The 14,900-nt window shown below is 45.3% G+C and overlaps 1 protein-coding gene and 1 long non-coding RNA gene across 5 annotated transcripts in view; one reads left to right on the top strand and one right to left on the bottom strand.

Annotated features, from left to right (window-relative positions):
- Itk (IL2 inducible T cell kinase) overlaps positions 1-14,900 on the top strand; it is a 64,771-nt gene that overhangs the window by 18,465 nt on the left and 31,406 nt on the right. For both annotated transcript variants that reach the window (XM_006997382.4, XM_042283880.2), the window contains exons 2-5: positions 5,030-5,134; positions 5,423-5,504; positions 7,708-7,836; positions 10,925-10,965. In XM_006997382.4, coding sequence (XP_006997444.1) covers positions 5,030-5,134; positions 5,423-5,504; positions 7,708-7,836; positions 10,925-10,965 — 357 coding nt within the window. The remainder of the gene's footprint in view (positions 1-5,029; positions 5,135-5,422; positions 5,505-7,707; positions 7,837-10,924; positions 10,966-14,900) is intronic.
- The window catches only part of LOC121831769 (uncharacterized), a 38,710-nt gene that overhangs the window by 23,193 nt on the left and 617 nt on the right, over positions 1-14,900 (bottom strand). For all 3 annotated transcript variants that reach the window (XR_013053237.1, XR_013053236.1, XR_013053238.1), the window contains one exon: positions 14,366-14,464. This is a non-coding gene — a long non-coding RNA (uncharacterized LOC121831769). The remainder of the gene's footprint in view (positions 1-14,365; positions 14,465-14,900) is intronic.

Here is a 14,900-nt window from a genome sequence, read left to right as displayed (position 1 = left end):
ATGGCTGGCAACGATTGTCTCTCAGACTGTTTCTTCACTCCGTTAACCATAGCCTTGACTGTGCAGAAGCTTCTTAATTTCACAAGGTTCCATTTGTTGACTGCTGGCATTATTTCCCGAGACAGTGTAGGTCTGAACATGGCAACAAAAGAGATACTGCTACCAAAGTCCTGTGACCTTGTGTGGTGCAGACAGTCAGAATAACAGGGAAGAGTGCAGACAGGCTGTCCCGGTCTCTCCCTCTTCTGGTGGCCTTTGTGTGATTTTCTTGGCAGGCCTTCCCCTGATGTTTTTCAGAAATAGCTTGGTAGTTTGGGAAGATTGCAGACAACCATCATTTCCCAGAGACTGAACCGTGGTTAGCTCCTGACCCGCTGTTCCCATTGACCGGCCGGGGAGGGAATGTCTATGCCTGCAGTTTCCCAGATCAAATTGTGTGGAATTCTGGGAGCCTGACAGGACAGATGGATGGGAGGTGGGGAACCAAGCAGTTTCTAGGGACCAAGAGTGAGGTTAACGGTGGACAATCAGGTCTCTCTGACTGAAAAGGCTCATCTGGCTGACAGATAAGGAACAAATGTCTCTTCAAGTCCATGTGTGGAACAAATGGATACTAGGAATCATCTGAGCAGAAAGGAAGAATCCTCCTTGGGAACTGTGTGAGCACTTAAATGTGGCTAGTTCAAGGTGAGGTGTGTAAAAAATAGAGGACTTCAAAGTTTAGAACTAATGAGGAATTGATCACTTTTTATGCTTAGTTTGAAATGACAATAATTGAGATGCTTGGGGTTAAATAACAGTTATCAAAATTAATTTTATCTGTTGCTATTGCTTTTCTGAATATACTTATAGGAAAGAAATTATTTTGAGAAAGGGTATCCCTTGGCTATGTAGTCAAGGCTGGATCCAAACTTGTGGAAATTCCCCTGCCTCAACCTCATAAGTGATAGAATTATAGATATAAGCTATGATGCCTAACTGAAAGACTTTAAATTACATGTACAGTTCACATTCTATTTTGATTTTTATTGGGCACTGCAGCTTCTGAACTTCACACAGAATTTTCTTTCGCCCCTATTTTTGACTGCAGAAATGATTTCTCCCTCAACTTTGTGACATAACTACAAGGAGAGGATTAATTAGCACTTTTCTGCCCAGGCATTTTGCTCTAGGGCAGTGGTTCTCAACCTTCCTGATGCTGTGACCCCTTAACATAGTTCTCCATGTTATAGTGACTCCCAACCATAAAGTTATATTCATTGCTACTTCATAAATGTAATTTTGTTACTCTGACTAATGTAAATATCTGTGTTTTCCAATGGCCTTAGTAACCCCTGTAAAAAGATCATTGGACCCCAAAGTGGTCCTGACCCACGGACTGAACTGAGATTTGGTGTCAAACAACCCACAGATTGAGAACCATTGCTCTAGTGACTCACTTAGCACTCACACCTGCCTGGGCACAGACAGCCCCTGCTGGACTTCCTGGTCTGTATCAACGGCCCTCTCTCCAGAGGCCTGACCTGATGACATCTACCTGTCCCATGGTCTTTTCAGCTCTTGCTTCTTCTTTCTGAGCTCTCAAACTTAAGAAGGGGTTACATCCTTATAAACTTACTGTGAGCTGAACCCTAGCATACCAAACACTACAGCTTAGCAGAGAGCCTGGTACCCACTCTCCTGATCCTGTGGGTACCCAGCGGCTGTGGCCTTCTGCCCGGCAGTATGACAAGACTATCGTATGAGATATCACTGGTCTAGAAGAAGATTAAAATTCAAATGTTGAAGTTTAAGTTTCTTTTCTTTTCTTGATGGATAATTGATTTAGTGTTTTGAGGTATGAGCTTGCTGTATAGACCAGGCTGGCCTAGAACTCATTATGTAGAGAAGCTTCCTCCTTCTCCTCCTTAAGTGTTGGCATTACTACAATATTCAACTATTTGTTTATTTTGGGGGCAAGGTCTTGCCATGTAGCCCAGACTGGCCTAGAATTCTCAATCCTCCTGCTTCAGCCTGCTTAATGCTGTGACTACAAGCATGCACCACTGTGCCTGCCCGTGAGGTTTGGTTTTTATACCATCACGGAGTCAAAAACTATAAGTGAAACCATCGTAAGTGAGGGCTGTATATGACCCCTATGAGAGAATGGACAGTGTTCATTGTTGTGGAATATTATTTTAATATGTGTTACATTTGTTTATACTGTGGAACATTTGTTTAATGTTGCAAAGGTGTGCAGCATTCTTTTGTGTTGCATTTGTTTAACTCTGTGAAGCTGTGTTACTTTGCCTGTCTAAAATACCTGATAGTCTAATAAAGAGCTGAACGGCCAATAGCAAAGCAAGAGAAAGGATGGGCAGGCAGAGAGAATAAATAGGGAGAGAAATCTAGGAAGAGAAGATAGAGAAGCAAGAAAAAGGAGAAGGAGAGGAGGACATCAGGGGCCAGCCACCCTGCTACACAGCAGCCTCGGAGTAAGAAGTAAAGAAAGGTGTAGAATAGAGGAAGATAAAAGCTCAGAGGCAAAAGGTAGATAGGATAATTTAAGAAAAGCTGGCTAGAAACAAGTCAAGCTAAGGCCAGGCATTCATAAGTAATAATAAGTCTTCATTTGTGTATTTATTTGGGAGCTGGGTGGCAGGCCCCCAAAGAGTAAAAAGAAAAAAAAAATGACTACAGTTCATTGCTTTGTTTACTGAACTCAGAGCAATGCTTGTTCATTGTAGGTCTTCAGTAAAAATTTCCAGAGTAGCCAAACATATTAGCTTTAAATCTGATTGAGATTGTTTAAACTGGGTCCCGTATGATGCCCTAGCCAAGGAAGATAAAGAATCAGCCACTGTGGTAGGCATTGAGCATACAGCACAGAACTCGGTACTTTGCAAAGAGAGAGGAGTTGTTAGCCAGAGCTGTCCTGATACTGGTGTGGGCCTTCTGTCGGGCTCACCCTGAAGAAGTAGCCCAACACCCAGGATCCTGAGCTCACTAGTGGCCAGGGGCCGCAGACGGTTATGGGACAGGAAGGCCTGTGCACCTCTGCTTCTTAAGTGCAAACTGGCTGTGCCCGAGGGCTTTGAGGATGGGCCACATTGGGGCCTGTTTTCTAGCTATGGAAGCTCGAGTCCGCGGGGCGGGCCTCTTAACAGGACTAGATTACCAACGCAGCCGTGAGGCCACCGTGTAAATCGGATGCTTGCCTTTTGTGTAGACATACCCTGCAGTTGTGCAGGGCTAAAACAAATGCCTTGGGGGGGATGGCGGCATCAGGAAAGTGCTTGCCATGAAGACCTGAGTTCCAGTCCCCTGGCAACCATGTATAAACAGCCGGTGGTGGCAGCATGGGCCTGTAATCCCGGCACTGGGGAGATGGCAAGAGGAAGGGTTCACAGGCTAGTTAATCTGCTCACCTGGGAACTCTCGGTTCAGTAAGAGAGTCTACCTAAGAACGTAGGTCGAGAGCAATTGAGGGAGACATCTCATGTCCACCTCTGGCTTCACACACACACACACACACACACACACACACACACACACACACACTCCCAAAATAAACATATAAACAAACAAAGTGTTAATCTTGGCTGCCTCAGGATCACGAAGAGAGGTGGAATAATGCAGCCCTGTAGATATTAACTTCACATGTAATTTTCCATATTGTTTTGCTTGTAACTATGAATAGATTTGTTTTTGTATTTTAAAAAATGAATAAAGCAGTTTTGCAAAGAAAATTTGAAAAGAAACTCCACAAAGCTTCCCTGTGTTCAATGGGGTCTGATTCACACATCTTAACTATTTTCATCAGTTCTGTGCCTCAGCTAGTAAATGAAGATTGGTCTCCAGTTAGAGGATCAAAAGACAAAGACTGATTTCTGTTCTGGAGAATCTGATAGTGTGTAATTCCCAATGCTAACCAAGTCTACCTAAGAGTAGTCACAATTCTCTTGGAGGAGTTGGCCCTTCCTTAACCTCTTTATAAGGTGCCCTTTATTAAAGCCCCTGTTACAATTTATTTACATCATCCTTCCTTATTCTCTAACCAACCCCACGAGGCAGGAACTGTCCTCACAAGCTATAAATAAAAAGGTTCTTGGAAATTGGATGAACTGCCCAAGTTTGTGGTGTTAACACGAGGCAAAGCCCAACCTCAACCCCACCCACTCCCCCACTCTGGTGCTGGTTTTCCACCTTCAGAGAGGATGACATCTAGTGACGGGTTTCACAGATGACTCCATAGTTGACTGAAACTAGTCTCAGTGGCAGCCACATTCTAGGCCCCTGAGAAAGGCCCTGCCGTCCAAAAGCCTTTCCCAACTCACCTTCCCTAGAGCCTGATAGTTCCACTAATGGAACGTCTCACTGGGAAAGGTGACCCGTCTCCTAGGATCCATTTCCTGAGGACAGTGACATTTAGGTAACATTGAACATCATTGTCAAACAAGACACCGTCAGTTCTTCAGAGTCCACATCTAACAAGCTTCCAAAGGACTGAGGCATGGGACCGGTACGATTTTACAGAAAGGGCGAAGTGGGTTACAGAGCGGGAATGTGTCGCAGGAGTGTAACTGTGGAACTTTGAATGACTAAGAGACACGGGAAAGCCAAATGTGACAAAGGCATGACTATAGTGTACCTCACTACCCTGTCAGGCCTGAGCACAATTTCTAATGAGGTCGTAGATAGCACGGAGCACGAAATGTCTTCACACATGCGGCTCTTTCCCAACTGAGTACACAACCCATCTCAGCCATGAGTTGATACACAAACATTGGCGTGTATCAACAGGACCATGGTGTGTATCACTATGGCTGACTGAATAGACAATCAGTCCCCATCATGACCCTTCAGAGGCCCTTCCCCCCAAGAGTCTGCTCCGAGTCCCTCTCAGACTGAGGCAGGAGGCAGCATCAGGATATCTGATTAGGAGTACTACAAAGGGAGGGGAAATTTCCTAATAGTAAATTTCTGGAAACAATCAGAATGAAAACATTGTCTTCTTTCTCACTTAAACGGATGTTATGTCTCCTCACAGAAAAAGCGCACGTTGAAAGGCTCCATCGAACTTTCCAGAATCAAGTGTGTGGAGATCGTCAAGAGTGACATTAGCATCCCATGCCACTATAAATACCCTTTTCAGGTAAGCCCACCAGGACTACAGTGGATAGCTTTCTGTCCCTGGACCATGGTTAGAGTCCTCAGCCCTTGTGAGAGAAAATGGGGGAAAGATGGCTGTCACCCATGCTGAGAGCTTAGACCAAGGCCACAGGAAGGGTTGTGTGTTGTTCTTCCAATCAGGGACATTCATTCATTCATTCCGCAAAGACTCTTAGAAAGGTTCTTGCTTTCCTGTAGTGCTGAGGATGGGCCTATGGTGGGTCCCCACTTCGGGGTGCCCTGCTCATCGTGGATTCCTGTGTGTTTCTAGGTCGTGCATGACAACTACCTCCTGTATGTGTTTGCTCCAGACTGTGAGAGCCGGCAGCGCTGGGTGCTCACCCTTAAAGAAGGTAAGGAAACTCCAGTGCTGTTGAGTCACTGGGACCTCCGGCCTGTGCTGGGCTTGGGCTCCATGAAGGAGCACAGTGATATCTGTGAGCAACTGGAGTTTAGAATTTATCCCATTTGCCGTCAGTCAATGTCTTGAGTTTTTACCATGGGCCCATGAGCAGCAACAAGGGTAATTTAAGGATTGGCCCAATCCTGCCCACTACCTGATCATGTAAGGCTCCAAGATAAAAAAACAGCTCCTGCATTTTGAATCATTTAAAAGGAATATATAAGCATCCACATGAGACCATTTTGCCTCTTGGCCATTCAAACCAAAAACGTAAAATCTTTACTATCTGGCATTTTAAAAATGTTTGCTTACTCTAGTAGAGAAGAAAGGATAGAGTGGGAACCCTTCCAGTTAGATCCCAAGGGTTGGCATCCTGGCTTTTCCTTGTGCTTTTGGGCAAGTTCTTAACTTCAGTTTCCCTGGTTGTTAAACTGGAGAGGGGAGGGGAGTAATAGAATCCCTCCGCAGAGCTGCAGTGGGTAAAACTCTTAGAACTAGCAGCTGTGGCCAGTGCCCAGGAAGAATTAGCTTGTTTGTTTGTTTGTTGTTTGTTTGTTTGTTTTGAGACAGAGGTTCATGGACCTTGTCTGACTTCCAACTTTCTAAGTAGCCAAGGCTGACCTTGAACCCTGACCTTCCTGCCTCCACTTTGCAAGTGCTACAATTACAGGTGTACACCAACGTGCCCTGTCATCCAGCTGTTTCTTTATTCACTCTCTCCTGGCAGCACAATTAGAGCCCACACAGTGCTTAAGTCCATGAGATATGCAGACAAGGTTCTGTAGTGAAAGTCCAGAAACTGCCAGTTGTTAGTGTTTCACCTGGACCTCTGTGCATCCCTGTTTCCTTGGCTATAAAAGGCATCCAAGCACAGTCACGGGCTTTTGTGAGAATCAAATGAGTTAGGACACAGAAGGTGCATTTGAAAATTCTCACCCCCAAACAGTACTGGATCAACATTCCTGTTCTTTAGCCTGAAGCCCCCTGTGTATCAGGAGACCTGTCTCTAAGGAGCTGTGAGGAATAAGGAAGCAAGGCCCTTCCTACGTCTGGAGCCACAATACTTCTGTCTGAAAAATGAGGCTAAAGTGATGTTATAGGCTTCCAGGGTTAGATGAATTTCAAATGGGACAGGAACCAGCAAGCGATAGGCAAATTAGAAAGTACTGTCAGAAGTCCAGTTGCCATAGGTGGAAGACAGACACTATGCCAAAACTAATAAAGAGCCCCAGCTACAGTCATTTTCCTGTATCTTTTGTTGTTGTTTTGTTTTGTTTTTCGAGACAGGGTTTCTCTGTGTAGCCCTAGCTCTCCTGGAACTCACTTTGTAGACCAGGCTGGCCTCAAGCTCACAGAGATCCACCTGCCTCTGTCTCCCAAGTGCTAGAATTAAAGGCATGTGCCACCACTGCCTGGCATTTTCCTGTATCTTATACCAGGTTTTTTTTTTTTAAAACCAAATGTTAAAATTGGAGGGAGCTCTAGAGATTAACTAATGTTGGAGTTTTTCTTGCTTTTCACTAGCAAAGTCCCTTTTATTCCTAAGAAATTATACCTCAAAGCCATAGCCTAAAGGGCATAAAAGCAAATTTATAGGTCCTCAGAGCAGCTCGGTTGGTGGAGAGCTAACCTACCATGCATGAAGCCCTGGGTTCTAACACCAGCACATACGCACTTGACGTGTGCTGGTCCTGCCTGGGATCCCAGCTCAGGGGAGGTAGAGGCAGGAAGATCTGAAGTGTAAGGACATTCTCAGCCACATGAGACCTTTCCTTCAAAAATAAAATAAAATAGCAAATTTGATGTCATTCAAAGTGAGAGGGATGGAAATCCCACCCTCTCAACTTTCTCCTTAACCCCTCAAGACTTCATTGTAGAGCACACTCATCCAGTTAAGGACATAGCAGGGACATCGGGGGAAAGTGAGGCTTATCTGAGGGTTCCCCAGCCTAAAGACACACAGCCAAAGGGAGGCAGATCCAGGAAAGAAACTAGATCTGCTGCTGACCGATTTAACCCAAGCTCCCTCAATAAACAACACACTAAGTTGCCTGACTAACCTGGTTAGCACTCAGGACTCGCCTGCCTCAGGGTCCCGTCTCAATGACTTAAAAGATTGGTAATGAGCCCCTTGATGGTACAAACTTTTACAGAAACAAGGAATAACAACAGCCTGGTGTCCAAGTATCACCCCAATTTCTGGATGGATGGGCGGTGGAGGTGCTGTTCCCAGTTGGAGAAGCTTGCAGGAGGCTGTGCCCCCTATGACCCAACCAAGAACGGTAAGACATGGGGAAAGAGACAAAGAGGGAACCATCTCAGCCTCCCGTCAACAGGGTGTCAGAGACCCAAGGCAAAATTCTCTAATTCCAGAATTTTCACTGGGGCACCTGTATCTACCATCTCTTTCATGCTTTTCCGTGTCAAAACTCATGCACCCGGAAGTTTGGTCCTTGGTCAACCATCTATGCTACCTAGGAGCTAATTATAAGTATTAAAAAAAAAAGAAAAAGAAAAAGAAAACCAACTCTGGTCCTGCCCAATCTACTAGATCAAAGTGTGCATGCTAACAAGATCTGTGCGGCACTGGTAGACAACAATAAAATCTGAGAAGTACTGCAGTTGGGAAATTTGGACAGTCCTCTTAGATCTTAAATTATAGAGACAGCCTTAAATACACAATATTTCCTTATTTCTTTTAGTGACATCACACCATGCATATGTCTAATTATGTAAATTCAACTCCACATGCTTGAGGGAGAGAGAAAACTTCTCTTAATTTTAACTCTAGCTTCTTCCTGCCTGGTCTCCAGACTTGCCCTTGACCTGCTCAGTCTCAGAGGAAAGGAATCCGTAGTCTAAATGCAAAGTAAAAAAAAGTTTGTTCTTGGCTTTTTCAAAAGCCCAGTCTCGGGGATTGGAGTGTGTCTTAATTTTTATCTAATGTCACAGTGACTTGGGGACACCTCCAGTGAACTGTAGCTCTACTCAAATGCACTTCCACAACAGCGTGTTTTGGTTCTTCACTGCTGTCTTGGGTAGAGAGTGATGTCAAAGAAATGGCGGTCTCGAGCAGTTCAAAGTCACACAGTTAGGGAGGGATAGAAACAATCAATTCTTCACTTCCAGCTTTCTCATCTCTCAGCCTCTCCTACCACAGATACTGTTTCTCATCCTGTGGTTTTTGCTGTCCTAACACAAGGCGGATATAACACTCAGTTGGGTTTTCCATGGTTTCCTGACTCACAACCTCTCATTTTAAAAACCACGGCTTCTCACCTTGCACTTGGGAAAGAAAGAATCAAAGTCATCAGTCTGTGGGCCTTCATGAATAATATTTAGCATTGTGGAGGTCAGTGCCCACTCCTTAGCTCTGTTGGTTCTGCTCGCTGTACCTGAACAGGCGGCACAGAAGTTTGATTATGGATTGCCTGGAGGGGTTGGCAGATGCCTGGCTCCTGAGAGGGACCCTGCCCAGAGGCAGAGCTGGTCTCTGATTCCTACCAATGCACTTCTGTGGACCCTTGTAGGGATCACCTGGCAACCTGGGGCCCTAATGTCCTCCATTCTAAAGTGGTACCAGAGGTCTCAGAACCCTAAGGTGATGTCATCACCCACTTCCCTTCGAATCTGCTTCCATTTTGCAGGTTTCCCCATGTAGGCTGCAGGGTTCCTCAGCAGGGTTCACAGATCTTCCCTCACCCTGAGACATGTGACTGGGGTGTGATGAGCGGTTTGAGTAACTTGACTGCGCTTGGGAAGGGCTGGTCTTCAGCAGCTCCTCCAGGCTGACCCCAGTAGCTGAACAGCTCTCAGCCATGGCCATGAGTGTGAGGTGCAGCCATTTGGCTGATAACTTTGCTTTTGCACAGCAACCCATTGCCTTCTCTTCTGACTTAGATAGCATCACTCACTATGGTTTGGGCAGGGTTGCAAGCAGTTTGGAGAAGCATACTTCACTGTGCACACAGCACATCATATTCTTAGGGTAAAGGCTCACAGGGTTTCTTGTGCTGAATACATTGACAGCGCAAGGTCTATGAGCATAGGGCTTTGGAGTTTTTTTTGTTGTTTTTTTTTTTTTAAGGTCCCAGCCACATCCTTTTCTTATTGTGTAACTTTGTGTGTTCCTTTAACCTCTCTCCCCCCCCCCTCTCTCTCTCTCTCTCTCTCTCTCTCTCTCTCTCTCTCTCTCTCTCTGAGCCTCTCAGGTAATTTCTTCCTAAATGGATAGAATAATAGGCAGCTACTTCAAGTGACTGTTGGAAGACTCATTAGGGCGGTAGAAAGCTCTTAGCACATTACCAGCCCTTAACGAGTGCTCAGTAACTGGTAACCGTGTCTCTTAGCTTTTCTTATTTGTGATGGGAGCATCCAGGTCTGAACTGCTGCCGCATCTGAGAAACAGCAGAATGCTTGAGAGGAAATTACCTAGCAACACATATCTGCCACCATAGCCAGCCCTAACTACATCCCATCCCCATAGTACACACAGAGAAGAGAGGCAAAAAACAGCAAGATCACCAGAGAAAGTGACCAGTCACAAGATCACCGGGCATAGAAGGGGCTCATTCTGGTTAGTCCAGTTTCGTGGTCCGGGTCCCATGCTAAATAGAAACCAGACTCTGTGTGTGTGTGTGTGTGTGTGTGTGTGTGTGTGTGTGTGTGTGTGTGTGTGTGTGTGTGTATGTGTGTGTGTTACTGACCTGCGATATAAGGAACACGGTCTGTAGATCAGCTGAGAGGTGGAGATGAAGATAAAGAAAGCAGAGAGGGATAAGAAGAGAGAAAAGACAGGAGAGATGAGAGCTAAGTGAAAGGAGGGATGAAGACCCAGAGGAATAGGAGAGAGGGAGGGAGAGAGATTGATTTTGAAGGAGAGAGGTGATTTTGAAGTGAGGCATCCAGAATATATACTGAAATGCCTCAAGGCAACTAAAAGCAGACCTCAGCCCACTCAGAGAGCACAATGCCCTCCCACCTCATCAAGCCCACAGTGGATCAGGAAGGTGGTGACTCACTGTCTGAGTCACCTGTTCCCACTCCTGAGCTCAGAAGGTGACTTGTATTCATGGAAGTCTCTCGACCTGCAGAGAAGAGCCCAAATCTTGGCCCCTTCTGTCCCAGGCAGGGGACAGAAGGAAATCCCAGAACACTGGCTTCTGGAAGTCTCTAGTATCTTCTAGAAAGGGGAATTGGAAAGTAGCAAGTGTGAGAGGTTAAAGACCAGGTTCTGGCAAGGCTGATTCCGGGGTCTCTGTATTTCATCGTCTCCTCCTGCCCCTTTTCTTCGCTCCTCTCCTTGGGCCCCTTTTCTCTGAAAGGCTGGGGTTTCGTGCTTATTTTCTTTTTCTCTTGTTCTTATTTCAGCTTCAAAGAAGCCTCTTCCTCCTACTCCTGAAGACAACAGGGTAAGTGAGGTGGGCTCGTGTGCTGTAAGCCCAACTGTGATCTCTGTGTTTCTCAGATCTGGGTGCATGTGGCAGACAGTTGCAGTTGAGGTATATTTAACACTTTGGGCTTGGGGGCTATTTAGTGCAGTAGTTCTCAATCTTCCTAATGCTGAGACTCTTTAATACAGCTCCTCATGTGGTGACCCCCAACCATGAAATTATTTTCATTGCTACTTCATAATTGTAATTTTGCTACTGTTATGAATTGTAATGTAAATATCTGATGTACAGGATATCTGATATGCGACCCCCATGAAAGAGTCATTTGGCCCCCCTGTAGGGGTCATGACTCACAGGTTGAGAAATGCTTATTTAGTGGGTCTGTCCACTTAAAGGATCACTCAGGTCCTGAACTGCCACCTTGCAGTACACAGTCTACAAGCACTGCCACCAAGCTATCTTTATGCCTCAATATAGAGCACTCCAGAGACAAACGCCTGATAATACTTTATATATTCCAAAGTACTTCCACACTTTTGCTATATATGATAAAACTGTGTCTCCTATCCACTTTGAAGGGCTATAACTTTATATCCTTGCTTTTGAACTTAGCAAACTAAGTACCAAGAAGTCTTGAGGTTTTCTCGAAGGCTATTCAGGTACTAACAGGACTTAGAGTTTCTGGTGTATGGGTGTGGGTTTTGGAATGGTTGTTCTCCAGATATAGCCCATAAACCTCAAGCATCAGCCACACTGGAGAGCATGTGAGACTGCAGAGTCCTAAGAACACACCCAGATCTCTGCAGCCATAACTCTGGAGGAGAGGCCCTTCATCTGCATATCAATTCTCTCCTGTCATTCTGAGATATACTCAAGTTTGAGACAAACTGCTCTGTGGTAGACTGATTGACCAGACTTTGGTACACCAACTCTGGAGAAAAAGAAGAAATAAGGAAAGGAGGAGCCCCCGCCTTCTGGTCAGGTTAAGATTGGTGCCCACATCTGGGTACTTGCTCTGGGAAAGTTATAGTTTGGCTTCCTCATGCTTCTTCCTGAAGAAGGAGCTCTCTTTGTCTTTTCCAGCCAACACAGTGATGCCTCAAAACAGGCAGCATCCTCAGAAGGGAAACTAAATCCCCGAGCCTCGGGTTAACTTTGAGATCCCTTCCTGGCTGACACTCCAACACCACAGCAGAGACACACTCCCATTGTTGCCGAGAACCAGTTGTGCCCTACACTCTTTGGCCTTCTGAGCACGACTCCAACAGCCTCCTTGCAGGTGTGGCTTGGAAGCCCACTGCCCTCTCTTTCCCCTGTAGCGGGTCCACCCAAACCTACAGCTCTCTCTGAAGTCAGCCTGCCCCTTCTCTTGCCCTCCCGAGTGTTGGTGAGGGTGAAGCCAGAATGCACTGCTTGCCCATCACTTCTTGAATTGCACCATTGGAACCTGAGGGCTCCTTGGAAATGCAGCGCCTGTGGTGTTGTGTGCACTTTCCCACAAAGGCTTGGGGCCCGCGTCAGTCATGTCTAGAACCATTGCAGTGCTTCTCTTACTCCTTGCCACTTGAAGTCGTTCATTTCTCTCCTCCCCTCCTCTCTCTCTTACCTGCAGGGCAATGGCATCTCAGCTTGTCCTATAGAGAAACAGTATTTTACACGACGTTTTCAGGCCTTATGCTATGTTCTAGTTTAATTTCTCTTGCTGTTGTAAAATAACCCGAACAAAAGCACCTTAGGGGAGGAAATGGTTTATTTGGCTTAAATTCCAGATCATGGTGTATCATTGAGAGAAGTTCAGGCAAGCACTCAAGGCAAGAACTTGAAGGCAGGCTTGCTTACTATTCCACACAGCCTGACCTCCAACCGAAGAACCCACTGCCAAAGCCAAGGCAGAAGCCGCAGATATTTCTTGTTACCTAGCTAGCTTTCTTACGTTATTCAGGCCTACCCCACTAGGGAATGGTGCTGCCCACAGTGAGCTGGGCCCTCCTGCGTCAATTACAAGACAGTTTCCCACAGACATGCCCCTAAGCCAATCTGATCTAGGCAGTTCCTCAATTAAGATGCTCTTCCAAGATAATTCTTAGTTGTTTTCAAGTTGACAGTTAAGGCTAGCTAGGATCTACTTGAGGAAGACTGTGGAGTTACCCTTCAGAGGGACAGGGTAGCTACTTAGGAGCAGCTGCCTGAAACTCCATCTCCTATGGATCCAATGCTTTTTCCTGGCTTCTGAGGGTACCAACACTAAAAATAATGTGCCATGCACACACATAGACACGCACACACGAATAAAGAAAAGGAAAAATATTTTTAAAAATCTTATACAGCACAGATAATGTAAACAAATACTTTTTAAGAGAACCAATCAATATGCTCACTGTAATATTGAAAAAAACAGAATAACTTGTATTCCTAAATGTAAATATGGGGTGATGAGTATAAGAAGACATGATGCAATAAGCCAATGCCCAAGACCATAGAAAGAACCCATTGAATTTGGCAATTCAAGTGCAGTAGATACAGGAATGTCTTATTGATGGCTCAGCTCTAGTGTTTCTATGAGTGATATGATTTTCCAAAATGGTGAACAATTCCCAAAAGAATTCTAAATTAAAACAAGGGTAAGCACCCTCAGTGCACAGGTAGTGCAGTCCTGGAAAACCCAGTCCTTTTTATTGGGCCACTATGTGCTCTACATGACCCCTGTGGAAATGTACCACCATCATCTAAACCTCTATACTAACCTTTTTCCTTTAAGGGTTAATCGGGGAGTTGGATCTACAGTAATATAGACAACATATCACTTCTATACCTTCTTTGGGTACCTTGAACAGTTTCTCCATCCATTCTCTGCAAAGCCTCAGGTCCACAGACTCTTAGCTATCTGTAGGATCCAACCAACCACCTATTTCAAGCTCCATAAATCCCCAGAAATCAGTGTACTCAGAGAATTTGTAACTTCCTAACACTACATCACCTTCCAGCCAGTAACTCAATCTGTTCCCATATTTTCTTTGTTTCCAAATCTGCCACTCAGTCTCATGTGTGCTCATCTTGACCTCTGGTGGTTGTTTGCCTTATGAGCTGTTCTTCATGTCATTAATATCTCATCCTATTTGAAATATGGTATGTGTCTTAGATAGGGTTTCTATTGCTGTGAAGAGACACCATGGCCATGGCAACTCTTTTTTGTTGTTGTTGTTGTTGTTGTTGTTTTGTTTTTTGTTTTTTTAAGACAGAGTTTCTCTGTGTAGTTTTGGTGCCTATCCTGGATCTCACTTTGTAGACCAGGCTGGCCTTGACCTCACAGAGGTCTGCCTGGCTCTGCCTCCCGAGTGCTGGGATTAAAGGTGTGTGCCACCACTGCCTGGCCATGGCAACTCTTATAAAGGAAAATATTTAATTTGGGCTGGCTTACAGTTTCAGAAGTGTAGTCCACTATCATCCAGGTAGGAAGCATGGCATTGTTCAGGCAGACATGGTACTGGAGTAGGAGCTGAGAGTTCTACATCTTGTTCTGCAGGAAGCAGAAGGAGACACACTCAGTCACACTGAATGTAGCTGGAGCATGTGAAGACCTCAAAGCCTGTCCCCACAGTGACACACTTCCCCCAACAAGGCCACACCTCCTACTAGTGCCACTCCCTATGGGCCAAACATTCAAACACATGAGTCTGTGGGAGCCATTTCTACTAAAACCACTCCAGTGTGGGGCAGAGGTATAGGTCAAGGTTTCTGCAAGAAGAAGAAAGGAGCCATGTGTTACTGTAGAGGGAGCATTGAGATGAATTCTCTAGGAGTTGGCTATGTCCATTCCCTACCATGGGATCTGATTCCCCATTCTAATGAAAACATGGGTAAAATGGGCTCTTGAGGTACTTCCAGCCCTGGCAGCCTCTGATTTGATGGATCTGGGCAAACCAGGTGAGCCAATACAGAAATCAGTAGATTTC

Source organism: Peromyscus maniculatus, chromosome 8 (assembly GCF_049852395.1).
Source record: "Peromyscus maniculatus bairdii isolate BWxNUB_F1_BW_parent chromosome 8, HU_Pman_BW_mat_3.1, whole genome shotgun sequence".
Taxonomy (NCBI): Eukaryota; Metazoa; Chordata; class Mammalia; order Rodentia; family Cricetidae; genus Peromyscus; species Peromyscus maniculatus.
This window is presented reverse-complemented; position numbering and strand designations above follow the sequence as displayed.